At 34.9% G+C, this 27469-nt stretch overlaps 2 protein-coding genes and 1 long non-coding RNA gene across 6 annotated transcripts; 2 read left to right on the top strand and 1 right to left on the bottom strand.

Annotated features, from left to right (window-relative positions):
- The first annotated feature begins 1236 nt into the window (after positions 1-1236).
- On the top strand, positions 1237-5601 carry LOC113737346 (putative late blight resistance protein homolog R1A-3). Of its 3 annotated transcripts, none has more exons than XM_072082227.1 (3): positions 1240-1815; positions 1963-5101; positions 5302-5601. In XM_072082227.1, the coding sequence occupies exons 1-2, from the start codon at positions 1600-1602 to the stop codon at positions 5083-5085; spliced, it is 3339 nt and encodes a 1112-aa protein (XP_071938328.1). In that variant the 5' UTR covers positions 1240-1599; the 3' UTR covers positions 5086-5101; positions 5302-5601. The 3 variants fall into 3 exon arrangements, with proteins under 3 accessions (XP_071938327.1, XP_071938328.1, XP_071938329.1); XM_072082228.1 differs by having other exon boundaries at positions 1723-1815; positions 1940-5101; XM_072082226.1 differs by having other exon boundaries at positions 1237-5101.
- Positions 5602-12576: 6975 nt separating this feature from the next.
- Positions 12577-14947, top strand: LOC113734580 (putative late blight resistance protein homolog R1B-16). The gene is made up of 2 exons (XM_027261174.2): positions 12577-14217; positions 14544-14947. The coding sequence occupies exons 1-2, from the start codon at positions 12585-12587 to the stop codon at positions 14645-14647; spliced, it is 1737 nt and encodes a 578-aa protein (XP_027116975.1). The 5' UTR covers positions 12577-12584; the 3' UTR covers positions 14648-14947.
- A 243-nt stretch (positions 14948-15190) lies between these two features.
- LOC113736070 (uncharacterized) lies at positions 15191-17698 on the bottom strand. Of its 2 annotated transcripts, none has more exons than XR_003459584.2 (3): positions 17513-17698; positions 16088-16177; positions 15191-15418 (listed from the first exon to the last, which is right to left on the bottom strand). It is a non-coding gene; the product is annotated as an uncharacterized lncRNA (long non-coding RNA). The 2 variants fall into 2 exon arrangements; XR_011841570.1 differs by having other exon boundaries at positions 15191-15415.
- Between the last annotated feature and the right edge of the window lie 9771 nt (positions 17699-27469).

Genomic DNA, 27469 nt, shown 5'->3' with positions numbered 1-27469 from the left:
TCACTAATTCTTCGTCAACATTTAAAAATATTTAAGAATTGATATCTAACATTTAAAAATATGGGCATGCCGTGCTTGACCCGAAGAACAACCAGTCCCCTTCTGGCTCATTTTCCAAATGGACCCCCTGAATGTGGAAGAAAGACCAGTGAAAAGACTTAAATTAATTTCCAATGGTCCAAGTAACACTGAAATGGGCATATACTTGTGTTTGAATGTGAGATTATTTGGAATAATATTTTTAAAAAGTATTGTATCACTATTTTAATGTGATATATGTGAAATAAAAATATAATTAAAAAATATTTTTATAATGCAAGTAAATAAATTTATACAAATAATTAGCGTGTATTTAAGTCCAGGCCCTTGAAAAGAAGTAATACTACTAACTAGTAGAAAATTCCACTTATTTAATCCAATCATTTCTTTGACTATAGTATTTTGGTAACATTAATGCACTCCGGTAACATGAATTTTGCACGTTATTGTTTTACTGTTTATATTTATTATCTTAGAGTTTACATTTATTATGGTAATGCATATATTTTATGATATAATTGACACTAGTAATTGCAGAAATCTCGAATTCTCTGCTTCCACAATTTGAAAGGTTGAAGTAGCCCTCAATTTTTTTTTCTCAGACTCTTTACTTTGTTGGTCATGGTTATTAATCTCCAAGATCAATGGTCATGATTATTAATACGAGACAATTAGAAGAGAAAGTGATCAAATTTAGTGGTTTGCTCAAGAAGGAAAACAATTAAAGAAAACTAGAGAGCTAGCAGGAAGATTCATGCTAAAATAAAAAAAAAATGAAAAGAAACCAGTTAAAGCTATATTTGTATTTATATCTCTATACTCCTCCCAATAAAAGTCTCTGGATCATTTATATTTTGATGGTTCTTTATTTTTTTGGTTCTTCCTAATATACCCACGCTAAATAAGATAACAGCTCTCTAAAAGACAAAAGAGTTGTTCACCGGCTGTGAGGCCCCCCACTTACATATGCCTCCGAGTATCCTTTGCGGTGACGTAGCAGCAAACTTCTCAATTATAAAGTTTAACATATTAAACTATGGAATTATTGCAAAAACAGGGACAGGGACGTGCAGCAATAATTCTGGTCCGTGGAACCGCACCTCATTGTGTGGAGATGGAATAATTCTATGAAACCCGACCCACCACTTGCACGTATTCCACTTTAGATTTCGGAAGGTTTTTCCCTTATTGATTTAGTTATTTTCAATTTGAGTCAATATAAATGTACAGTGGGATAATTTCAAAAATTGTACAAAGGGAATGCCAGACCACTTCTCAACAACGAAATGAGTATTTAAAAAAAAAAAAAACTCCAAAAAACTATGCAGTGGTAGTCAATATTTCCAGATTATTTGATCGCTCTCTCGTTAACTTTGATTCACCTGTTCTTTCTTGATCTTGCTCCGTTTGTCTGTTGAATAATTTATTTTCTCATTTCTCTTCTTCACCTTCCCACCAGAAAAAAAAAAAAATTTTCAGGCTGCTTGCTCTGCAGTCGGCGAGATCTTTTTCCCCCTTAAAATTTGAGAGTGAAACTAAGGAAAAATCCCTGCACAACAGATGGACGTGGCCTCCACTTGCAGCGTCGATCGGGTCTTCCTTGATCTAAAGTTGCTTATGGACGACCTCAATGTCATGTTCCGAACAGGCAAAATTGGATATGCGTACGTGGGTGTAACATTTCTCAAAATTGAAGCTGCGTACCTGAACATAACATTTCTCAGAACATTTGTTATGTGTGCAAGAAAGTGGAGCCACTGCAATGATCTGGACTTGGTGAGTCTTCCGTCTTTTTTATCTTGCATTGAAGATACCGTTTACAAATATGAGGAGGACATTCACTCTCTTTGCCTTATGTTGGAACCTGATGCACGTGGCATACGTGATGTTGGCGATGAAGTGCTTTTTAAATTTTTAAAACAGATCAAATCATTTAAGCAAGAAATCATCCAAGTTTACTTTACTTTGGCAAGCAGCAGATCATTGGAATCAAATTCTTGCATGCCAGTTGATGAACTAATGGAATTTATAGACCTCATTCTACAAAATCTAGCGGATTTAACAACTAGCGATTTGTGTATTGTTGAAATGGATCCCCAAGTTGGTGCTCAAGTCCAAGCCCTTGAAGCAAAGCTAACATTCTTGAAAAGCTTCATTCCCTTTGCCAAATTGCGAGGAACTGTAGATATTCCTGCCTTGCTGTTGGCTCACTTTGAAGTGGTGACTTTGAACGCAGCACGCCTTTCTTACATGTGTTCTTGTTGGGATGATGAGTTCTGCAATCCTCAGTTCTGCTCCAAGATATATGAGCAACAACAGAAAATCACACCTATTGATTTTCAAGTCTATGAGATTTATATGGAAGTTCTTAAAGCTACAAGATCCTCAAAATCATTGCATAATAGAATGATGGATAAGCAGATATTGAACAACTTCAATGATTCTCTGATAAGTCGTCTCTGGGAGTTGTTATGCTGCAGCTCTAGCTTTGTGGATTCTATGAAAGATGAGATGCCAATACTCTATGCAGGACTGAGGTTTTTGAGAAGCATTTTAAGGGAGCAGCAGGAGAAGATGAATGAGCAAAACGAAAAAATTGGTGCTCTTCTTTGTGAGGCAGGCATTATAATTTGCTTGCCTTCCCTAAACAGAGTGAAGGAAGGAGAAGTTAGCTTCTTAGAATCCACAGAGGTCCTTGACTGTTGTGATATGCTGGCTAATACCAACACCCATCTCAAGCATTTTAAGGATCAGATCAGTGGCTCAAGCGTTATTGAAAGTCTTCCTTCCTTTCATAGCTTAAGAGCACCAGAAGTTAGCAAGACTTCCACCCACATGCTATCAAAAGGTAAAATGCCAATAGCCCATGAAGTCATGGTTGGTCTTGATGATGAGGCAGAAAAAGTAATTGAACGACTTGTAAGCGGATCAAAACAGGTGGAAATTGTTCCCATTGTGGGAATGGCTGGGCTTGGTAAGACAACTTTAGCCAAAAAAGTTTACAATGATAGTTCAGTAATCTATAACTTCCACATTCGTCTTTGGTGTATAGTTTCTCAAGCCTATAACATGAAAAATGTGTTACTTCAAATTTTACACTCTGATGGCAAACATTCGAGGATGGATGATGAGTTTCAAAATCTGGATGAACATGCGTTGCTTCAAAAGCTCTACCAAAAGCTGAAGGGGAATCGGTATCTTGTTGTTTTTGATGATGTCTGGGACATTGAAGTATGGAATGAGCTGGGAATTTCATTCCCGGATGACAAGAAAGGAAGTAGAATCATCTTCACAAGTCGATCTTCTAATGTGGCTTCACAGGTTGAATATGGGGGGAAACCTCACAATCTTCGCCCACTCAATGACAAAGAAAGTTGGGAATTACTGCAGAAGAAGGTTTTTGGAAAAGAAGATTGTCCTCAAGCATTTCATGGATTGGGAATGGAGATCGCCAAAAAGTGCAAAGGATTGCCACTTTCAATTGTTGTTGCAGCTGGAGTCCTAGCAACTATAGAGCATGATATTTGTGTTTGGGAAGGATTTGCTGAAAGTTTAAGTTCAACCACGGTGTCTGATGCAGAACAATGCAAAAAGTCGATGGAGCTCAGTTATGAGCATTTACCATATCACTTGAAGGCATGCTTGCTGTATTTTGCTGCATTTCGAGAGGATGAAAAAATTGGTGCCAAGAAGTTGATGTGTCTCTGGATTGCAGAAGGGTTCGTGGAAATAATTGAAGGAAAGAGATCAGAGGATATTGCAGAAGAATATCTGATGGACCTAATTCATCGAAACTTAGTTATGGTAAGTGAAAACAGATCCATTGGTGGAGGCAAAACTTGTTACATTCACGATTTGATATTAGAGTTCTGTAAGACTCTGGCGAAAGAAAAAAATTTTCTTCAGATCCTGCGTGGATATGATGAGCTTTCTATCTTTAATGAGCCTCCCAACCTACATCGGTTGTCCATTTGCTGCAGTGAAGAAGATTTTATAAAGTCAAAACTATTTTGTCCAGATTTAGATACTCTGCTATTCTTCAATGCTACTCGAGGAGATAAGTTTGGGATGCTTAATATCTCCTCCTTTTTTAGCATCTACAAACGTCTTAAAGTTTTGAATTTAGAGGACATTAACCTAATGTTGAAGGAGCTTCCAGCTGAAGTCGAATCACTTCTTTGTTTGAGGTACTTAGCCCTTCGTACAGCTCAGCCCATGGAATTCATTCCACCATCTATAGCCAAGCTCTCACATTTGGAAACCTTCCGTCTAAATTCTTGCACGACGGTTTCATTGCCAGATAGCATCTGGAACATGAAGAAGTTGAGGCATGTACATGTACAGCGTAACTGCATTATTCTTCTCTCTTCCAGCGACAACGTTGTTGAAAACCTCTCCACTTTACCCGATTTAGACACACTCTCAAATCTGTGTCTTTATCTTGATCAAGAGGGAGAGAACATATTGAGAAGGATTCCCAACGTTCACCAACTTCAAATTTTCAATTGTGGGGGACGAAATAGAGTATGCTGCAACATGAGTCGATTAGAATGCCTAGAGTCACTCACCTTAGGGGGCAAGTATTTCTCAGGTTCACGGGAACATGTTGAGCTTTCTTTTCCCATGAATTTGAAAGAGCTGAGCCTTTCCAATCTGGGTCTTCCCTGTAGAAAAATGTCATTGATTGAACAACTACCCAATCTTGAAGTCCTCAGATTAAGAGAGCAGTCAATGGACGGCCAAAAATGGGAGCTGATGGAAGGAGGATTCCCTAAACTCAGCGTCTTGACTTTGGAATATGTAAAGATTGTTGAGTGGATAGAGACAGACCCTGACAGTGATGATTACTTCCCGTGCCTTCAGCAATTAAAACTCCAAAGCATTTCTAATTTGGAAATGATGCCTGCTTGTCTACAGCGTATATCAACTCTTGAAACAATTAATGTGAGTTCTTGCGGAGAGGGTGTCAAATCTTTAGTGAGGGAAATTGAAGAAGCACAGGAATATAATGGAAATGAGAATCTGAAGGTCATCATCATAGATTGAGCTGGTGCAATATCTGGTAATTTTTTTTGTCGTTACCATTAATTGGCTTGTAGAAATAATCATGCTTTTTTTCATTTAAGGGAGTTTAATTTTTATTGACATTTTGGTAGCTTTTTTGTACTACTTCAGTTGCCTGTAGTGCGTGCACGAGCACATTGAAATTGATGAACAAACAACTAATTATTGCTCTATTTTTTCTTGATGATATTTCATCAGGGAGTGTGAAGGTCATTTGTGTGGTCTGGCTTTCTTTGGTGCTTTTGTGGAAGATTGAGGTGAAAATTGAAAGGATCGATGGCTCTTTTCTTGTCAAGACACGGTGGAAACAATCAATGAGATTTGTACACCGTGCACCATTTTATCAATATGCACGGCCGCTTAAAGGTTATTCAGATATTTTGCTGTTGGGGTATTTTGTGTAATTTCGTTTTGCTGAATTTAGTGATGATTGTGTACTATTTCTTTTCAAACATGTGTCAATTTGCAGTCAAGGAACTTTGTTATGTTTTGAGCTCATGAGATTTGAATAATTTTAAAAGTCTCTGTTTCTCAAGTTATAGATGGTAATATTCCAACCTGTCACTGATATCTAATCTTGGGTTGGAAATTTCCACCTGCTACTAAGATTGATTCTGCTAAATTAGTTTTGAGTTGTAGCAATATTCTTAATTTTACTAGGAGTCCTCTTGCATGGATTTGGAAAGTTGAACCAAGCATTTTCTTCGGTTGTGTTCTCAAAACAGACTAGCCTCGAGAGAACTCCTGCGTTTTTTGCTGGCAACGAGTCTAAACATATAAATTAGGAGGTGTCCTAAAGCTCCTTGTCTTTGGATGGCTACATCTTTTCCTGTCAATTTCCCTTCTTTTGGGTGGCTCAATTAGATTTCATTAGTTGGCTAAATTTTGATTGTAAAAAATTCTCAACTGTTAACCGCTTTAATGTTCTTTGGTTTCCTCTTTTTCCCGTTGTCTGTTGGGTTCTATGGTATGATAGGAATAAATTTTTGTTTGTTTGTCGGTAATAAAGATATGCAAGTTTATGTAATACATGCTGTTTATTTTGATAAGAGAAATCCAAAAATTCGTAAACATTGATTCGATCTGAACCGCAAATTTAGGGTACTCGAATCGGTTTTAATATGTGTAGTTCGGGCAGCAGCAAATCGGATTAACAAGGACGTACATCCTGTCGCAATTCAAAAACTTTGAAAATCGCAAATACCTGACCCAATTCATATGTAAGGATATACTTATAATTTTGTCCATGAAAACTAAAATTAATACTAAAATTAATAGAGGAATATATAATCATCTTTCATCAAATATTTATATTTGAGATGATATACTTGACTATCTCAACAATATAAGAGTCTTAACTTGTTTAACTTGATAATTATATAATATATTTAGCTTTTGTTTCAGAGAATAAGTGATATTTACAAACTTGTGTTTTACTATGAATATGCAAGTATTCATGGTTATGTGATCTTTCTTAACAAATAATGAATTATATTTAAATAAAGTCTTTTAGGTGTTTACTTATTTTCTTATTCTCAATTATGAAAATATGATTTCTTTTTTAACTTTGGTACTGAGTCTAGTACCTTCGGATCCGTGAACCGCTTTGCCAAATATCCGGTCATTCGAGTACTTTATGACCGTGGACACAGTTATGATTTAATTTTTAGTCGAACCAATAGAACCGATTCGGGTTACAAATCTATTAGGACCCGTGAAACGTAAATCACGGACCGATGCTGAAGCCTCTTTACTCTTTGTTCATGGCTTAAGGCCCTTGTTAGTAATTATATAAACTCAAGTCAAAGATTTCATCAAACTAAAATCTCTATTGAAGTCATTTTACTATTTTCTTTTGAAAATAAAAACTAGCTATTGATTTTTGGATTATAAGATTAATTTTTGGAGCATGCATATTGAACAGCAATGCTTGAATTTTCAACAAAAAGAAAAAAAAAAGACAAAATAAAGGTAACATAGATGACTAATTATAAATTATAAAAAGACAAAATTCTTTGCTTTTCCAAACCGAGACGTGACTTTCTCGTAATTCCTACACTACTGTCACCACTACGTTGTTATTTGTTAATCTTTTCTTTCTTGCTCCGTTTGTTTGTTTGAATAATTGAATATTCCACAAAAGAAATACTTGCTAGCTCCGGAGAAAGCGAGATTTGTTAATATTTCTCCTTATGCTACACTAAAATTTGAGAGTGAAATTGAGGGAGTTCCTTGCATTATAAGAGATTGAGATGACCTCCACGTGCATAGATCGAATCAAATCAAGCTCATACGTAAGTAGATATTAATTATAATATTTTTCTTGAAGGAATTTAAAATAGACGATCAGTACTACTATAAAAAGTATGCCTACCTATCATGAGGTTTAACAGTATTTTCTTAGCCCAAAATTGTTCGGGTCCCAAAAACTTGTGACTACGCATTGTGAATGAAATCTTCTCCCATCTAAAACATTGTCCCTTAATGCATAGTTATTAAATCCGGCCCAACACGGCAGTTCAACCGGTCAACCCGGTGAACCGCCCATGAAATCAGGCTGATTTTGTAATTGGATCGTTTGTGCAAGAGAATCGTTGACTTTTCAACGGACCGACGGTTTGAACCGGACGATTTTCTAAAGAACCCGATTTTGGGGAAAAATGTTTAGCAAATGTTGCGGTGCTAATTCGAACCTCGGATGTCAAATATAAGGACTAAGTGCAATTACCATTAGTCCATCAGCTCATTTGGTGCTTGTTTGCCCCTTCTATATTATATATTAGAGTTTTATTCTTATTTTGTTTGGAATCTTTTAATAAAATTTTATTATTCCCTAAATTCTATAAATTATGAAATGGATTTAAAAAATAACATATTACACAATTCATTTTAAAGACAAATATTATTCTTAATAACCTTTTGCACTTAAAATTCATAAATAAATTAGATAATTACACTTCGATAAAATTTTATACTTGAAGTTTGGTGGATTACTAATTAAATTTAGGTTTTGTTAATTCTTATAAGAATTAATGATTCTATAATAAATTGGACTAATTGAGTATTTACTATAACATAGTTTATTATAGTTTCAACCATATAAAAAATTATAAAACATAATATTTAAATATATGTAGTGACCCACCGATTAGATCACTCACCCACCGGTTGAACCAGTAACCCGTTGACCCACCTCTTTCATCGAGTTCCTCTCCGGATTGAGTTTAATAACTATACCTTAATGGCTAAAGCTTGAATTAAAGAAAAAGAAAAGGACCGTCCAGTAGCCATTCTTGACCAGAACAGTATCCGGTTTCCATCAATCTATCTAATTCTGCACATGGACCTCCCCAACGTGGAAGAAAGACTAATGTAAGAGTTGAATTGATTTCTAAATAGCTGTAACAATATATGCTTGTATTAGCAAGCATTTCGGTCCTGACTCTTGAGACTATTGTCACTAAAATGCGTTTGATAAAATTAAACTTTGAATCTGAATTTATTAAATTATTTAATTATTAAATATTAAATTTGACATATTTGAATATATATAATATTAAGTGTTAATGATAAGTGAATAGGTTATCATTTATTTTTTTAGAGTAAATTTTGTCAAGAAAATTCATTACTATTTAATTAATTCAAATGTTAATTTTTGTTATCAAACGTATTTGAACATATTAAGATCTGAATTAATTAAATTTAAGTGTTAAATTAAATCATCAAACAAGACCTAATTCTCAATCAACTCGTGAAAGTTTTCTATGTGAATAACAAGAATTGATATCAAACATTTAAAAATATGGGTATGCCTTACCCATGAACCCTGTGTTAAAAAGCAAGGAAAGGGAGGGTTCTCTAGCCGTGCTTGACCCAAAGAACAGCCGGTCTCCTTCTCTCTCATTTTCCAAATTGACACACTCTATGTTGAAGAAAGACTAATGAGAAGACTTTCAATTAATTTCCAATGGCCTAAGTAAGACTGAAATGGGCATATACTTGTGTCTACGACACTGTATCACTTTTTTGATATAATATATATGAGATGAAAAGGTAATAAAAAAATATGTATATAATACAAGTAGATAAATTAGCATAAATAATTAGCGCGCATTTAAGTCCTGACTCTTGAAAAAAAATGCTGCTACTAATTAGTAGAATTTTTTTCTTCTTTAATCCAATCATTTTCTTTGACCATTGTATATTGGTAACATTAATGCACTCCGTAACATTAATTTTGAACTTTATCATTTTACTCTTTATATTTATTATCTTAGTGTTTATATTTATTATGATAACAGGTATATTTTATAATACATTTGACTCTTGTAATTGTAGAAATCTCAAATTCTCTACTTCCAAAATTTCAAGGGTTGAAGCCCTCAAACATTTTTTCCTTCAACTCTTTACTTTATTGGTCACGGTTATTAATCTCCCAGATCAATGGCCATGATTATTAATAGAAGGGAATTAGAAGAGAAATTGGTCAAATTTTTAGTGGTTTGCTCAAGAAAGAAAACAATTGAGGAAAATTGGAGAGCTAGCTTGAAGATTCATGCTAAAAGAAAAATATGAAAAGAAAAACCAAATAAATCTATATATGTATTTATATGCATACTCTCTATAAAAGTCTCGTGGATCATTTATATTTTGATGTTTCTTTATTTTTTTGATCTTCCTCAGAGTCCCACATTAAATAAGATAACGTCAGTGTTTGAATAGTAACTTTTACCTAATAATATTTCGCTTACATCATAAATATATTTTTTAATTTTTTATATTTTTAATTATTTTTTATTTCATATACATTATATCATAAAAAATATTATAATAATTATTTCAAATAATACTCTATCCAAACACTATCCAAACAGACTGACAAAATTCTCATATTTTACACATGGATGAATTGAAATGCTCAATCCTTACTCCGCATCTGCTATCAAAACAAGGCTTCTTAATTATAAAGTTTTAACATATTAAACTGTGGATACTGGATAGTCGATTTTTTCCTGCTCACTGACTGCCTCCTGATAAGATAATTGCAAAAACATGGACCCCATTGTGTGGGAATGGAATACAATAATTCGCAATAATTCTATGAAAGCAGACCCCCAACCAGTCAAAGGTTCAGAAGCACTGAGCCCACCACTCGCCTGTGTCTCTAAAGTGTCAATTTTGTAATGACTAGGGAAACTAATGCAGATTCATATTTGTAATACAAACCAAAAACAACATTTGTTATCGAAATGACCCCAACAGAAAATGTTTCAAGAATGCATTTCTCTGTAATCATGCATTAAAATGTTGATAACAGAGTCAACTAATTTTATCAACTTCCTTTTGTAATTAGACATGAGCAAATAATATTGCTAATGACCCACGATTTATTTTCACACTAACTTTTGCTAAAATGACAAAGTTGTAGTATTATCATTGTCTGGTGTCCACCTTGATGCCAATTCCACCTGGTTGAATAATTGATTATCTCAATACTCTTCAGAAGAACAAAAGCAAAGAAGTAATTTTCAGGAAAGAAATACTTGCTGGCTCTGCAATTAGTGAGATTTGCTTCTCTTAAAATTTGAGACGAAAATCCCTGCATAAGAGATGGTCGCCCCTTGCAGCTTCGATTGGGTCTTATTTGATCTAGAGTTGCTGCTCCTGAACAGATTCGGAAACCAGTATGTTGCTCGCAGTGCTCCTCGTGTTCGTGATGCAATCAAACGCATGAAATTTCTCAAAACATTTCTTATGTATGCAAGAAAGTGGAGCCAAAGCAATGATTTGTACTTGCAATCTGACGATGTAGCGAAGAAGGTGAGTCTTCCATCTTTCTTATCTTGCGTTGAAGATACCTTTCACAAATACGAGGAGGACATTCACTCTCTTTCCCTTAGATCAAAAAAGCATAAAGAATTACATAAGCAACAAATTGGGAAACACATCGAATTACTTGAGCAAGAAATCAAATTACTTAAGCTAGAAATCATCCAAATTTACTTTGCTATGGCAAGCAGCAGGTCATTGCAATCAAATTCTTGCGTGACACATGCTGAACTAATGGAATTTATAGACCTCATCCTACAAAATCTAGCAGATTTGACGAATGGCGATATGGCTATTGAATCGACGTTTTCTGTTGCTTTGAGTGCTCAATTCCAAGGTCTTGAAGCAAAGCTAACATTCTTGAAAAGCTTCATTCCCTTTGCCAAATTGCGAGGAACTGTAGATATTCCTGTCTTGCTGTTGGCTCACTTTGAACTGGCGGCTTTGAACGCAGCACGCCTGTCTTACAGGTGTTCCTTTTGGGAAGATGAGGAACTGCACAATCCTGAGTTCTGCTCCATGATATATGTGCAACAACAGAAAATCACACCTATTGATTTTCAAGTCTATGAGATTTACATGGAAGTTCTTAGAGCTGCAAGATCCTCAAAATCATTGCATAATAGAATGATGGATAAGCAGATATTGAACAACTTCAATGATTCTCTGATTAGTTGTCTCTGGGAGCTGTTATGCTGCAGCTCTAGCTTTATGGATTCTATGAAAGATGAAATGGGAATACTCTATGCAGGACTGAGGTTCTTGAGAAGCATTTTAAGGGAGCAGCAGGAGAAGATGGATGAACAAAATGAAAAAATTGGTGCTCTTCTTTGTGAGGCAGGCATTATAATTTGCTCGCCTTCTCTAAACAGAGTGAAGGAAGGAGAAGTTAACTTCTCAGAATCCACAGAGGCCCTTGACTGTTATGATATGCTGGCTAATACCAACATCCATATCAAGCATTTTAAGGATCAGATCAGTGGCTCAAGCATTATTGAATGTCTCCCTTCCTTTCACAGCTTAAGAGCACCAGAAGTTAGCAAGACTTCTAGCCACATGCTATCAAAAGGTAATATGCCAATAGCCCATTTGGTCTTGATGATGAGGCAGCAAAAGTAATTGAACGACTTATATGGGGACCAGAACAGGTGGAAATTGTTCCCATTGTGGGAATGGCTGGGCTTGGTAAGACGACTTTAGCCAAAAAAGTTTACAATGATAGTTCAGTAATCTGTAACTTCCACATTCGTCTTTGGTGCACTGTTTTTCAAGAATTTAACATGAAAAATGTGTTACTTCAAATTTTGTGCACTGAAGGCCAACATTCCAGGATGGATGATGAGTTTCAAAATCTGGATGAACATTCGTTGCTTCAAAAGCTCTACCAAAAGCTGAAGGGGAATCGGTATCTTGTTGTTTTTGATGATGTCTGGGACATTAAGGTATGGAATAAGCTGAGAATTTCATTCCCGGATGACAAGAAAGGAAGTAGAATCATCTTCACGAGTCGATCTTCTAATGTGGCTTCACAGGTTGAATATGGGGGGAAACCTCACTATCTTCGCCCGCTCAGTGAGAACTAAAGTTTTGAATTACTGCAGAAGAAGGTATTTGGAAAAGAAAATTGTCCTCGAGCATTGTGCGGAATCGCTATGAAGATTGCCAAGAAGTGCAGGGGATTGCCACTTGCACTTGTTGTTGTAGCTGGAGTCCTAGCAACTATAGAGCATGATATTTCGGTTTGGCAAGAATTTGCTGAAAGTTTAACTTCGACCATGGTGTCTGGTACAGACCAGTGGAAGAAGTCATTGGAGCTCAGTTATGAGCATTTACCATGTCACTTGAAGGCATGCTTGCTGTATTTTGCTGCATTTCGAGAAGACAAAAATATTGGTGCCAAGAATTTGATGCGTCTCTGGATTGCAGAAGGGTTTGTGGAAAAAATTGAAGGAAAGAGATCAGAGGATATTGCAGAAGAATATCTGATGGACCTAATTCATCGAAACTTAGTTATGGTAAGTGAAAACGGATCCATTGGTAGAGTCAAAACTTGTTACATTCATGATTTGGTATTTGAATTCTGTAATGGTGAGGCGAAAGAAAAGAAATTTCTTCAGGTACTGCGAGGATATGATGAGCTTTCTACCTTTAATGAGCCTCCCAACCCACCTCGGTTGTCCATCTGCTCCAGTGGAGAAGATTTTTGGAAGTCAAAGCTATTTTGTCCACATTTAGATACTCTGCTACTCTTTGATGCTACTCCAGGATATAATAAGTTTGAGTTGCGTAACATCTCCTTCCTTTTTTGCATCTACAAACAACTTAAAGTTTTGAATTTGGAGGGCATTAACCTAAGGCTGAAGGAGCTTCCAACTGAAGTCGAATCACTTCTTTGTTTGGGGTACTTAGCCCTTGCTGCTAGAAACATGAAATTCATTCCACCATCTGTGGCCAAGCTCTCACATTTGGAAACCTTTTGTCTAAATTCTGATGCGACAGTTTCATTGCCAGATAGCATCTGGAACATGGAGAAGTTGAGGCATGTACTTGTAAGGAGTGGCGGCGTTATTCGTCTGTCTTCCAACGACAACGTTGTTGAAAACCTCTACACTTTACCCAATTTAGACACACTCTCTACTCTGTATCTTCATCTTGATAAAGAGGGAGAGAATATATTGAGAAGGATTCCCAACGTTCGCCGATGTAAAATTTTCGATTGTGGGAAACAAAACAGATTATGCTGCAACATGAGTCGACTAGAATGCCTAGAGTCACTCACCTTAGGGGGCAATTGCTTCTCAGGTTCGCGGGAACATATTGAGCTTTCTTTTCCCAAGAATTTGAAGAAGTTGTGTCTTTCCAATCTGGGTCTTTCTTGTAGAAAAATGTCATTGATCGAACAACTACCCAACCTTGAAGTCCTCAAATTAAGAAAGCACGCAATGGACGGCCAAAGATGGGAGCTGATGGAAGGAGGATTCCCTAAACTCAGGGTCTTGACGTTGTCCATGTTAGACATCGTGGAGTGGACAGAGGCAGACCCTGACAGTGATGATTACTTCCCGTGCCCTCAGCAATTAAAACTCCAAGGAATTCCTAATTTGGAAATGATGCCTGATTGTTTAAGGCTTTTATCCACTCTTGAAACAATTCAGGTGGAGCGTTGCGGAGATGGTGTCGAATCTTTAGTACGGGAAATTGAAGAAGAACAGAAATACAATGGAAATGAGAATCTGAAGATCATTTATGAAAAATATATAAGGGCATCAGCTGGTGCAATATCAAGTAATTGTTTTTGTCGTTACCATTAATTGGCTTGTAGAAATAATCATGCTTTTTTCATTTAAGGGAGTTTAATTTATATTTACATTCTGTTCATTGCACAATTTTGTCAATCTGCACGGCAGCATAAATGTTTTTTCTTTTAAAAAAGTTTAATCTATATATACCTTTTGGTAGCTTTTTTGTACTTTATTTGCCTGTAATGCATGCACGAGAGCATTGAAATTGATGAACAAAACAACTAATTGTTACTCTTTTTTTTCATTTTTTAAATGATAGATGAATGAACAACTAGTTATTGCTCTAACTTTTGCTGATGATATCACCAGGGAGGGAATGCTACAGTATTTTTTCCTCGAGAGATTATAATTTTTCATCCGTGGGGTCTGTGGCTTTCTTTGACGCTTTTGTGGAAGATGGAGGTAAAAGTTGAAAGGATCGGAGGCTCTTTTCTTGTGGAGGATGCTGTTCAGATAATTTGCTGTTGGCGCATTTTGCGTAATTTCGTTTTGCTGAAGTTAGTGATGGTTGTGTGTTATTTCTTTTCAAACATATGCGAATTTGCTGGATTGGAACTTGGAAAATAGGAACAGTGTACGAAGATACTACTCCAAAAGTATCTTTTTTCATTTTTTTTTATTTGAGGTTGAAATTCCATCATTTTGACAGAATTGATTAGCAATTTATATTTGAACTCATGATTCTTGGAAGAATAAGACAGCCCAATTTGGGAATTAACAACATGCTTTTGATCTACAAATTCATGCCAAAATGAAACCTCTATGATCTTCTCTGTTCTGCTCAAAACAGGCTTAAGGAAAAAGTTGCAATTGGGATCGCAAAAGGCAGAGTAGTACTCCGTCATAGAATTGGTTGAAGTTTTGAATCCAGGATATCCGTGACGGCCCCACTTCCCTCAAGGGCGTACCCCAGGGTTCAGCGGGTCGCCTGCCCAACTCGCGTCAGGACTCAAAACTTAAAGCAATAAAAACTAGATAAACCAAAAGAGTACGATATACATCTTCAAAAGAAGTTATCCAACTATTACCTCACCTTATGATATGACCAAAATCAGAAAATAACCCGAAGAAGGGTCCTTATACAGATCACTAAAATAAGGATAAACATCTTAACTATTCAACTATTACAAGCACACCTAACTATACTAGTGAATGTGCCAAGGAGTTCCCCGCGTCGTCCCCTGCTAAGGAAAATAAAGGAAACGGGGTAAGTTATATGCTTAGTAAGTAAACGGGGTAAAAGCGTAAATTTCACATTTTAATAAACAACTATTTCACAAAATGTCAAGTCAAGTGCAAAAATAACAATACAAATGAAGAATACAGGTTGGCTCCAAAGCCAAGTCGTGTGCCATGTGTGACCTCCTGCCGACACTCCGTCGACCACAAATAAGGTCCGTAGAACGCCACTTGTACACCCACCAAACACCTTATCACCCTCACTGGCCAGTCACCTCACAAACTTGCTCGAGCGAACGAAATTGAGCTTGGTTCATAAGCTCGGTTCACAAACTTGGTTCACAACTTGAACCTACAAACTTGGTTCACATTCTCGATGAACCGGATTCACAAACTTGGTAACCTCAGACTAGGTTGGACTGGTTTCGACCAAGCCCTGACCGACTCGAATAGTCCATCTAGGTCAGAAGATTAACCCCAACTCACAAACGTCACCCCGAGCCACAAGCTCAAGGGGCTCAAACCCAAAATAATTCATGTAGACATGTCATGTACAAATATGCATGTAAATTAGGGTTTAGGTCGAGTGCGATGAAGTACACTCTCGCCTAGGTACCCTATCCATCACTTTGAACACATAAGCAAGTTACATACAAAACGGCCCGAATACTTACTTCAAAACAAAGATATCAAAAGGTGTTCAATTTATGTCACGTAGAGTAGCTAGTAGTAGGCCCCACCGGCTCCGCATAGGCCATCATCATCTGAAATAGAAGATTGCATCACAATATATCACAAACAGCCACTAACATGTATAACTTAAGTAAAACGGCAAAATTGGCACATGCAAGTGCGGAAACGGCAAAATGGACACACGCCGCACGGGGAACGGCAAACGGAAACGGCCAAATCTGCCATCTCAAACCGTTTTGATCAAAAGTTAGGCTAGGAATATCGGATCAAGGTTGATGAGATACCGTTTCGAAACTACAAGGAAGGGCTACAACTTTTATTTAAACATCTCAACCCAGATCTCAATAGGTATTGGTAAAAAATGCACGAAATAGTTCCAGCCATCTCATGTCGGTTTATCAAACAGTCCCTGTTTGAAAGACCGTAACTCACGGCTCAGAAATCAAAATCAAGAAATTCCAGGGGCGTTAGAAAGCTCATTCATAAGGCTATAACTTTCATGTTTGGACCAAAAGCTGAATCAATACGGAGCATGGAGGAAAATGGGTCCAAACATTCCTGTCAGAACTGTCCAAATTCGAAGACAGTTCTGACAACCGATCTTGTTTCGGTCATAACTGAAGCTACGGAACTCGGATTTGGATGAACTCTATACCGTTTCGAAGCTAAGACCAAGATCTACATTTCTTATGAAGAGGTTACCACCCAGTTCATATGTTATCAAAACGGACAGAACATGGTCAGAGGCTAAAACAAGAAACACGGCAGAATGCCGAGTTTAGAATAGATGTGACTATTTTGGCCATAACTCAGGCTACATAGATCCGTTTGAGGTGTTCTTGGTGGTGTTAAAAAGCTAAGACAGAGTACGGAAACTTTCATGTTTTAGCAAATGGCTAAATCTACACGAATTATAGTGAATAGATACGGCCAAAAGACTAAACTGTCTAAAGGGAACAATGGAAGGCAACCTAGGGCAGTGAGGGTATTTTAGTCTTTTCATAGGCTACGTTGCTCCAATTGAGCTGAAATTTTGTAGGCAACTATAAAACATCATTCTCTACAACTTTTATGTTTTGTGCTAAGCCTAATTCGGCCTCTAACCATACGAATTGGAACCAGACAGAACAGGGTGAAATTTTTCCAGAAATCTGGAATTTTTGGGATTCAATGAAACTTTCTTGATTTCTTGCTCCAATCATCACTACAACCACTTATATAAGCTTAGATACAACATATCTCATTCATATAGCAAGTATAGGCAGGAAATACCTCAAACCCTAACTCACATATATCACCTTTAAATCATCATAACAACTTGTATCACTACTAATCCAACCACATCATGAATTATACAACAACTTAAACCAAAATAAAAGGACCAAAGCCATAATTTAGCCTTATACCTCAACAAATGAAGCTTGCAAGAGTAATACTTCACCTCCTCTTGGAATTCTTGGTTCCCCTAGCTTCTCAAGCTCACAACTCACACTTTAATCGGTTTAGAATTTTGGTTCCTCACTTGGATGGTGCAAATCAAGATGAAATGGTGAAACTCTTGCTCTCTCTTTTCCCCTCTCTTGTCTCAGCCAGCCAGCAGAAAAATGGAGTGAAAATGAAGCCAACAAGTTGATAAGAAGGTTGGAATTTGTCTTGGTCAAGGAGCCATGGTTGAGTGACACTTGTCACCACTAATACCAACCAAAATTTTCTTTTTCTTTCTTGCATTTTTAGCCCTAAATTTCGGTCAAAACTAGCTGGAAATAAGGAGATATTTTGCTCAAGTATTAATGAGCTCATGTGGTAAGAAAGTGGTGGTCAAGTGGTGCGGTCAATCGGTAGTACACGGTACACGTCGGTTCGCACCGTTTTTCCATAAATCACCCGTACTAGGGTTTTTACTTTCTATTCACTAACTTTATATCATTGCTTCTAATCACATATTATTTCTCACCTAAAAGTCACTCTTAAGCACCAAATTTGATCCTCGCACCGTTCCGGATATTCGCACTACGAAAAAACGTGAAAACCCTAATTCGCTCTAATTTGAAAACGGACAACGAAAACCCTTATTTCTATATTTATTTACATGTATTGTGGTGTGATTGGGTAGTAGGGTTATTATAAAATCATAAATTCCAAATAAAGGGGATTTTTAGAAAAACGTGAGGGTTTTTACAATTCCATTAATTAAATTTAGGGTTTCGATTGAAATATAAGAAATTTGAGAAAACGGTCAGTTATAAATGAAACTAGGGTTTTGGTTAGACTTTTAGGGTTTCTAGTCTTTTAAAATAAGACAAGGTTTTAAATCAAACCCAAAGAAATAACTTTAGTTTCTTCTTTAAAACAAAATAATGTTTTTAAAATAAAAATAAACTAAAGAAACCGTAATATCCTCTTTGAGACTAATGTTACTCTTTGAGATTAAACAAAAGATGATCCTAAAAGTTGGGGTATCACAATATCCAACTTTGAGATTGCTAAATTTTTAGAATCATATCTTACTTCTTCAAGTGGAAGAATTTGGCAGAGAATGAAGTATGGGACTTAAATTCGTTTAAGAAGGATGTCTACAACTTGGTTTTTCCTGCTGCTTGAGCTAATTGCTGGAAAGGACATTAGAAAAATAATTGATTCTCCAAAGAGCTTTAAAGGTGATATGATTGTATGGATATTTAATCTTCTATTTTTGAATTCCACGCAATATGTTTCAGATGATATATAGAGCCGGGGATAAAATATCTAAATTTTAGAGAAAACGTTTATAAACTTCACAATTGCATGATAAGTCGATGCCTATATTTATAAACTAATACAATGAATTTTGGGCTAATTAACATAGAATCAAAAGGAAAAAAAATGAGATTTGAATCATTTTAAAAGTCTCTGTTTCTCAAATTATACTAGTAGATGGTAATATTCCAATCGTGCAATTACTGTGCTATATGATGACGGTTTAACTAAGTTGATACTTTTAGTGGTGGAGAATTTTGAATAATGTACTTATCCAAGTCAATCCAAAATTTCATTGTGGGAAACTAATGCTATGTCAATGTTGAATTTGTAGTGGCTTTATTCTACAAGTCAATCCTTTCTTACAGTAGGATTTGGATTTATATACTTTAAAGTACTAATTCACACTATAACTTTAGAAAGTACCATGTAAATGTTTGGTTTGTATCTCGAAATCGGAATAATGATACAGGCTAATATCTAGCACTTTCATTCTTATTAAATGTTTGCAATAGTGGTCTACCAAATAATAAATATGAGTATCATTTCAATTTTAATAATAATAATAAAAATGGATTATAGGGGAAAAAAGAAAAAAGAAATAAAAAAGTACTAAATTATATAAAAGAAAAAAAATTAAAACGCTGTGTGCAGTGGACTTGCCATTGCAGCAGGAGAGAATTTAGGGCCATTGTACTTTGTAGCGGTGGCTCCCTATTAGCTGGGAAAAATTTTAATACCCTGTAAGTATGGGGAGAGGGCCACTGATGCTAAAAGTTGACTCTTCAGTTAAATAGTTGACTCTTCAATTCAGATGAGATTATGCAAAGCACTTGAGTTTGTCAGAGTTCCAGTTGAATGCATGCAGTCCAATCTGGGGAGAGGGCCACTGATGCTAAAAGTGCACAAAATGAAGAATAAAATTACGGGGAGATGTAAACTAGCAAATGATTGAATTTAGCTATGTTCGGGCGGGTGAATTCTTTTTTTTTTTTTTTTTTTTTTTGTTAATTTTTAAGTACGTAGTACTGTAAGATCAACCGAATAAACTCCAATGTACCTTGTTTGGTACGCAAGAACGCCTAGAGTGGAAAGATATTTCCATCTAAAATACATTTCCATCTAGAATGACGGGAAAAAGAATTTATTATTCCAGAGTTTAGTGGACAACTCAGAATGAAATCTTTATTCAGTTTTCAATGTTTGGTATAATCAATATTTAGATGTTAGAATGGAATATTTGATTTAATTGTTCGGGATTAGCTATTGGACGTAATATGTCTAACTATTTTTATTTTGTTTGTTCTATAATAGTATTTGTTGGTTTACATGAAATTTTGATATTTTTATGTTAAAAATAAACGAGAATTGATATCAAAATTCTTCAATTGTAATCCTTGATTCATTCTAATGTATAAAATTTTAAGTTACTAGCAATATAAAATCCAACTTTTGAACTGCAAAAGTTTCCGAATCGCATTTTACTCTTTCAATTTGGAAATTCTGGTAAATAATGAAGCATGGGAGTTGGATTCCTTAAAGAAGGATGTCTATGGCTTTAGAGTTGATTGCTGGAATGAAATTTAGTGAAATGATTTATTCTCCTGTCTTTTGAAGGCATAATGGTTGAATGGATGTTTCAGCTTCTATTTCAGAAATCAAAATCATATGATTCAGATGACATTAGGCAAAATTTTGAGAATGAGATCCTTGAGTTTTTTAGAGTTACAGTTGAAGGCATTCGTTCTGATCCAAAAAGAAAGCCATCCATGCCAAAAGTGTACAGAATGTTGAGCAAAATCACAGGGAGATGTGCACTAGCAAATGATTCAATAGTAGAGGGAATTTGGATGAACTCAACTTGCAGTGATGGATTTTTTCTGTTGATCTTCCAAGAAGTACCATAAAATGTACCAAATAAACTCAGTATACTTGTAATGACTAGAGACTAATACAGATTCATATCGTACCAATCTAGTCCTGCAAAAGGACAAGGCAAACAGCATGGTAATTGAAATACCCCCAAGCATAAGATAAAAATGACATGTTTCTTCTTCCCTCCCCTGATTCTGGAGATGATGCAGTATGGACTGCTACTGCCTCTGGTTCTTCTACTGTGCAGTCAGCTACATATGATGGCTCTCAATCCTCCTAGCGGCAAGGTTTTTTGGTACAAATTGGTGTGGGGGAAAGGTAACTGGGTATGTTTTCCATGCTTTGCTTTTATTGTTTAGTTGCTTTGCACAAGGAAAATGACTACTAAAGACAGACTAATTAAGAATTATTAGTCTAATATCTGTGATATATTCATGGAAGCTTGGGAATGTATGGAGCTCCTGTTTTTTTTTTCATCAGTGCCCAATTTCTGGAATGGTTCGGCAGAAGATTAATTCAAAAATTGTGCCCAATTCTCTGGGGTATTCAGCTGAGATTAGATGGCTTAATGGTTATTGGTTTTCCGATTCTTAATTTATACATTAAGAATTTTTTTAAGAACATAATTCTTAGTGTAGCTTTAATCTTGAATTTCAGGACATTGAAAGCATTTGTCATTTGATTAATTACCTCTTGAGCCGCCCCTAGGCTTGAGTTGAAATATTTGGTATGGCAGCTTGAACTTGATGGGCTTCTTTTGCCCTTTGGGATGATGGGCATAGTGCTATCAATGCGCTGTAAATTTGAGAGCTTGATGGGCTGTCTCGGCTTTCCTGATGTGATGCCCAATTCACTTGAATGACTTGGCTTGTTTATCTAGCTGTCTATGAAGAACCTCGCAAACACAATGGAAAAGTGAAAACCATTTGCCTATGCTTAATAAATTCTGCATTGAACAATCCAGATTAAACCAGAAAATAGACCTATTATCTAGGCAATCTTAGCTAGAGACATAATAAGGATTTGAAAATCTAGTTATCAAGTATCAATTATTGGTTTGATCTTCCTCATGATCACAATAAATTTCTTGAACTTCGAGAAGCCATTGTTTGTGTCCAAGTCCAAGTTGAGAAGAATTTCAGTTCTGTCCAGCTCACTGGTGTATGGGTAGTGTCTAAAATTTAAAATTGAGCTTTCTAGAATGCATTAGTATGTAATCAACGAGATAGAGGCTATTGATAAATTAATTAATGTGCTTCCAAGTTGATCTATTCCTAATCTTTCCTATCAGTATTGGATAAATGACAACTATATAAAATTTAAATTTAAAATTCGACTTTCGCACACATGTCATGAATCAAACGATGATAGTGTATACACCGTCAGTGTATGAAAGATTTACTCATCTACAAATCCTATTTTGTGCAAAAAATTTTGGGAATATTCTAAAAATAAATCTTATATACACTATTACGATTGGCTATATGGCACATGTATATACACATATATATGATAGTATATACATATGCATATACACATATACATGATAGTATATACATTGTCAATATATATACTATCACCGTTAAATAAATGACACATGAGTAAAATTTGAAATTTCAAAAATTACAGCCGTGATAGTGTATACACTGACAGTGTATGCAAGATTAATCCATATTCTAATGTTCCTTGTGATGCATCATACATTAGAATCCTTAAATAGAGATTTTCAAATGTGACAAGGTGTACAATTTAATTTTAATCAATGGAATCCTTTAAAAGGATAAGTTATAACTCACTATGGTACATATTAATGGATTAGTTTTCACTATAATATATAATATACTGGTGGGTATGTAATAAATATGATATATTATTAGAGTAAGTTTTTATACATTGTTAGAATGATTTTTTTTAGACTAGCAGATTTTTCAGCAGTGGTGGTTATCTTCACACAAAATAATTGTACAATTACCTAGAAACTTCTTGGCTGGCAGTTTCTAACGTTAGATTCACCATGATCAAATTATCATAATTAATTATCATTGCCCGGGTCCCTTTTGATGCCATTTCCATGCTGAAAGAACTCAGGCAATAAAGTGTCTAAGGCTCAAATCACAATTGGTTAGATATGTCCCTTAAGATTTTAGATTCATTTTTTCTTTAATTCAGTGAAAATTCTAAATCTTATAAGGAAGAAGAAAAAAAGAAGAAGAAAATTATTTTAGAAAAATAGTTTGTAGCATTATAGAGAATGTAAGCATATTGAACAACAATACTTGAATTTTGAAAAAAAAAAAAAAGGAAAGAAAGACAGAAAGAATGAATCAATTGAAAATTAAAGAAAACGTAGATGAAGAAATTGTCAGTTTTTTTTTTTTTTGTTGGTTTTCTTTTTCTTTTTTTGTTTTTCTCCCTTTCAGTTGAAAATGGAGAAATTATTTTTCGTGGTGTTGGATGGAAGTTTTTGCTTTAACTTTCTTTGGTAAAAAGCTGCAGGTCAACATGCAAAAAAGTCTCACATATCGGAAAGCACAAATCTTTTAAAACGAAACTCAGGTCTGGGCTCTGGGGACTGGCGTCACCACTGCGGCGTACTTTTCTAAAAAGCAAATTGGCCATTGCCTCTTTTACTTTGTTATCTCTTTTCTTCCTTGCTCCATTTGTTGTGTTGAAAAATTTAATATCTCTTTTCTCTTTCTCACTATGCTGCCAAAAAAAATAATAAAAAATGTAAAGAAAAAAAAAGAATAAATTTCAGGAAAGGAATACTACTTGCCAGCTCCAGAGAAGGTGAGATTTGTTTCTTCTTTAGCTGCACTAAAATTTGAGACTGAAATTGAGGAAGATCATTTGGGGCCAGTATATCAGTGCATATACATATATTGAACTTTTACAAATTAGCAAGGATAAATACAGCATTTTTTTCGCACCTCAACACCTAAAAGAAATAGTTTTTCTTTTGATCATTTGGGTCACGGTTACAAACTTTTTTCCACCTAATCGGCAACTCCCGTAGGGGGATTCCGGTCCCAAATTTTTTATTAACTATACTTGATAGTTGTATATAGAAACTAATATTTATTAAATGAGTTAAAATAAAATAAAAATACATATCACTTGGTAGAAAGTCATATTAGGAGTGAATAGTTATCAAAGATAAATTTTTTTTGGGTCAATATTATCAATATCAAGACCAGTTTAAGAAATATATAAAATGATATGGGTTTGTTTGGATAGAGTATTATTTGAAATATTATTTGGAATAATTACTGTAGCACTTTTATGATGTGATGTATGTGAGATAAAAAGATAATTAAGAATATAAAAATATGAATTGAAAAATATGTTTACGATGCAAGTGAAATATTATTTGACATATATTTTTGTTTGAATCCCAATGAAAGACACTAAGGGCTCTCCCCACTCCGCTGAAATAGTTGTATTATTGTCTGGTTGTAAATTATTGCCGTTGTCTGGGGACCCGACCCCCTTGATGCCAATTCCGTCTAGTTGAATAATTGATTATCTCAATTCTTTTCTGCTACCCACACACCAGAAACGAAAAAATAAAAGAAAAAAAAGTAATTTTCAGGAAAGAAATACTTGCTAGCTCAGCATGGGAGAGTGAAACTGAGGAAAATCCCTGCATAGGAGATGGAGATGGCCCCCACTGGCATCGATCGCGTCTTACTTGATCTAGAGTTGCTCCTGAACATCTCCCGACTCCAAAATATGTATGCTTAGAGGAGAGTTTATTATGCAATCGAATGCATGAAATTTCTCAAAACATTTCTCATGTGTGCAAGAAAGTGGAGCCACAGCAATGATTTGTACTTGGAATCTCATACTGTTGCTAACAAGGTGAATCTTGCATTGAAGATACCTTGAAAACATATGAGGAGGACATTCACTCTCTTTCCCTTAGTTCACAAACTGAAAATTTTCATGAATACTTTTTATTATGGAGTGTTCCCCAAATTTGAGGAAGAGATCAAATCATTTAAGCAAAAAATCATCCAAATTTACTTTACTTTGGCAAGCAGCAGGTCGTTGCAATCAAATTCTTGCATGACAGATGATGAACTGTTGGAATTCATAGAACTCATCCTCCAAAATCTAGCCGATTTGCCAGCTGGCTATATGTTTTTTTTTATGCGGATTTGTCTATTTATGTTGCTTTGACTGCTCAAGTCCAAGCCCTTGAAGAAAAGCTAACATTCTTGAAAAGCTTCATTCCCTTTGCCAAATTGCGAGGAACTGTAGATATTCCTGCCTTGCTATTGGCTCACTTTGAAGTGGTGGCTTTGAACGCGGCACGCCTCTCTTACATGTGTTCTTTTCCAGGTGATGCTGAGGAACTACACAATGCTGAGTTCTGCACCATGATAAATGAACAACAACGGAAGATCAAACCTATTGATTTTCAAGTCTATGAGATTTATAAGGAAGTTCTTAAAGCTACAAAATCCTCTAAATCATTGCATAGTCTAATGATGGATAAGCAGATACTGAACAACTTCAATGATTCTCAGATAAGTCGTCTCTGGGAGCTGTTATGCTGTAGCTCTAGCTTTATGGATTCTATGAAAGTTGAAATGCAAATACTCTATGCAGGACTGAGATTCTTGGGAAGCATATTAAGGAAACTTGAGCTCACTTAAGAACGAAATTTAGTGGAACTAGTAATGGAGCACGTGCTTTGCACGTGAATATGATGCTTTTAGATTGTTTTTCTTTAAAAATTTCAGAAAATTAATTATTTTAAAGGAATAAATATAATTGAAAAAAAATGTGATATTTACTATTTATATTATTTTATATTTTTCTAAACTTAGTTTGCTCTAACCAATGCAAACGTACAAACAATAAATCATTCTTTGTTCCAAGAGCACTTTTATTTTGTAATAGTATCGATATTTTTGTCTTATTTTGGTCTTTTGGTTAAATTCAGATGATCTAAATGCTCTTTTTTATGCCATTTGAATTTAGATTTTTAATTTTTTGAATAATTTATTGCTTCCCTTTAAGTCATTCTATGAATAGTTTATTTGTTTTAGTGAGATTTCTAATTATTATTATTTGTTTGCCAACGGTGGATTGTAAAATGATCTATAATGCCATTGTAATATAATAGCATATAAACAGATTGAAATTCCATAATTCAAATTTAAATAGCTTAACTTTGAAGAAAAATATTTTGATTTGGTGAAATTTAGTTGTAGTTCTCATTGATGACATGCTTTATGATTATAAAGTTTATATGATTAAAATTTGTAAGACTTTAAGATTATTTATTATGTAATAGTCAAGTTGAACTTGGATATATTTTTATTCACCCGTAAAGTACTCCTTGAAATTGATATTTTTAAAAAAAATATTTTTTGGCTTAATTCACCATAACTCAAAGGGGTGTTTCATTTTTGTAATTATTATTATGATTGTCATTGATGAATTTAATATTCATTAATACTGTTAGTTGTTACAAGAATATGATTGATAAAGTTCATTAAATTTAATCTTTATTGCAATTTAAATAAATAAATTCCCAACATAAAACTCTTTGCCTACCTAGGTACTCTATTTCCTATTATATTTTGTATTAAAGTTTTTTTGTACTCAAAGCTAATAAACGCATATTAAAACGGTGCTCTTAAGGCTTAATTTAGTTGCATCCAAAAAAAAAAGACAAGTGGTACTTTTTAAGAGACTTATGGTACCAATTTATTATATTTTGTTTAATGTTTGAAGTACTCTCTAAACTTGGATTTTGTAAAAAAAAAAAAAGTTGTTCTTCTTTCTTTTGGTAAATAAAAAAGTAAGGAATCTTTCATTTTTGTAACTGCTAGCATGTTTGATATTATTTATTGATGATGAAATGCAACACAATTTTTTCATTTATTAGAGAGGAATGTAATTTTGGCATCACAAAAACTAATATCATTTTTTGTTACACTATTAACCACTAAGATTCTCCATATTATTTTATGATTCATAAATAAATTTGTTCTTACTTTTTCGATTTAATTCATTATAACTCAGGGGAATGTTTTTCATTCTTGTAATTGTTGGCATAATTGATATTAATATTGATGAAATGCAATGAATTCATTGTTCTTTTTTTGGTTTAATTCACCAAAATCACCACAATTTAAGAAATGTTTATTTGTAGCTATTAGCATAAATCTTATTAATTATTAAGAAAATGCAATGTAATCTTATCCATTTATTAATATCAAGGGTAATATTGGTATCACAACAACTAAGATTGATTTTTGCTTACACTCGCACTAAAGACTCATCATACTTTTTATATAGTAATAGATAATAGATAAAACTAGCATAATGTTCTGCCAACATGTAGCTGAAATATCAGGGTATAAGAACCCGAAACAAACCCCTTTCTCAGCAATAAGGAAACAAATAAATATAAGGAGACTAGCATACAAAATTACAAACAAGAAAGGATAACCAATCCAGCTTACTCGAGTTGGCCAAGGAGGACTTCTCAAAGTCTCTCTCGTGCATCAAGTTGACGGTCCAAACCTCGCTCGGCGCATGTACAAGTAAACTTGGCTCACATTCTCTTATAAATCTAAAGGGTTCAGTACTATAATATCCACCACCAACCCCTTCACACAACTCACTTGGGCACCTCCTTCCCACAGTATAGGAGTAGGACAAGATAAATCCCGATGCTTAACCTGAAAAAAAAAATGAAAACAAGAAAGAGTTTTGAAGGTGTCCTAAGGGCA

The sequence above is a fragment of the Coffea arabica genome, chromosome 3c, assembly GCF_036785885.1.
Source record: "Coffea arabica cultivar ET-39 chromosome 3c, Coffea Arabica ET-39 HiFi, whole genome shotgun sequence".
NCBI classification, from domain to species: Eukaryota; Viridiplantae; Streptophyta; class Magnoliopsida; order Gentianales; family Rubiaceae; genus Coffea; species Coffea arabica.
Note: the sequence above shows the minus strand (reverse complement) of the source record. Positions and strands in the feature narration are given on the sequence as shown.

What these genes read in the sequence shown, in the direction of transcription:
- LOC113737346 (XM_072082226.1), top strand. Translation starts at nt 1,600, where the DNA reads ATGGACGTGGCCTCCACTTGCAGCGTCGATCGGGTCTTCCTTGATCTA.
- LOC113734580 (XM_027261174.2), top strand. Translation starts at nt 12,585, where the DNA reads ATGAAGATTGCCAAGAAGTGCAGGGGATTGCCACTTGCACTTGTTGTT. An exon ending in ATCAGCTGGTGCAATATCAA is followed by an intron (nt 14,218 to 14,543) that starts GTAATTGTTTTT and finishes TGATATCACCAG; the next exon opens with GGAGGGAATGCTACAGTATT.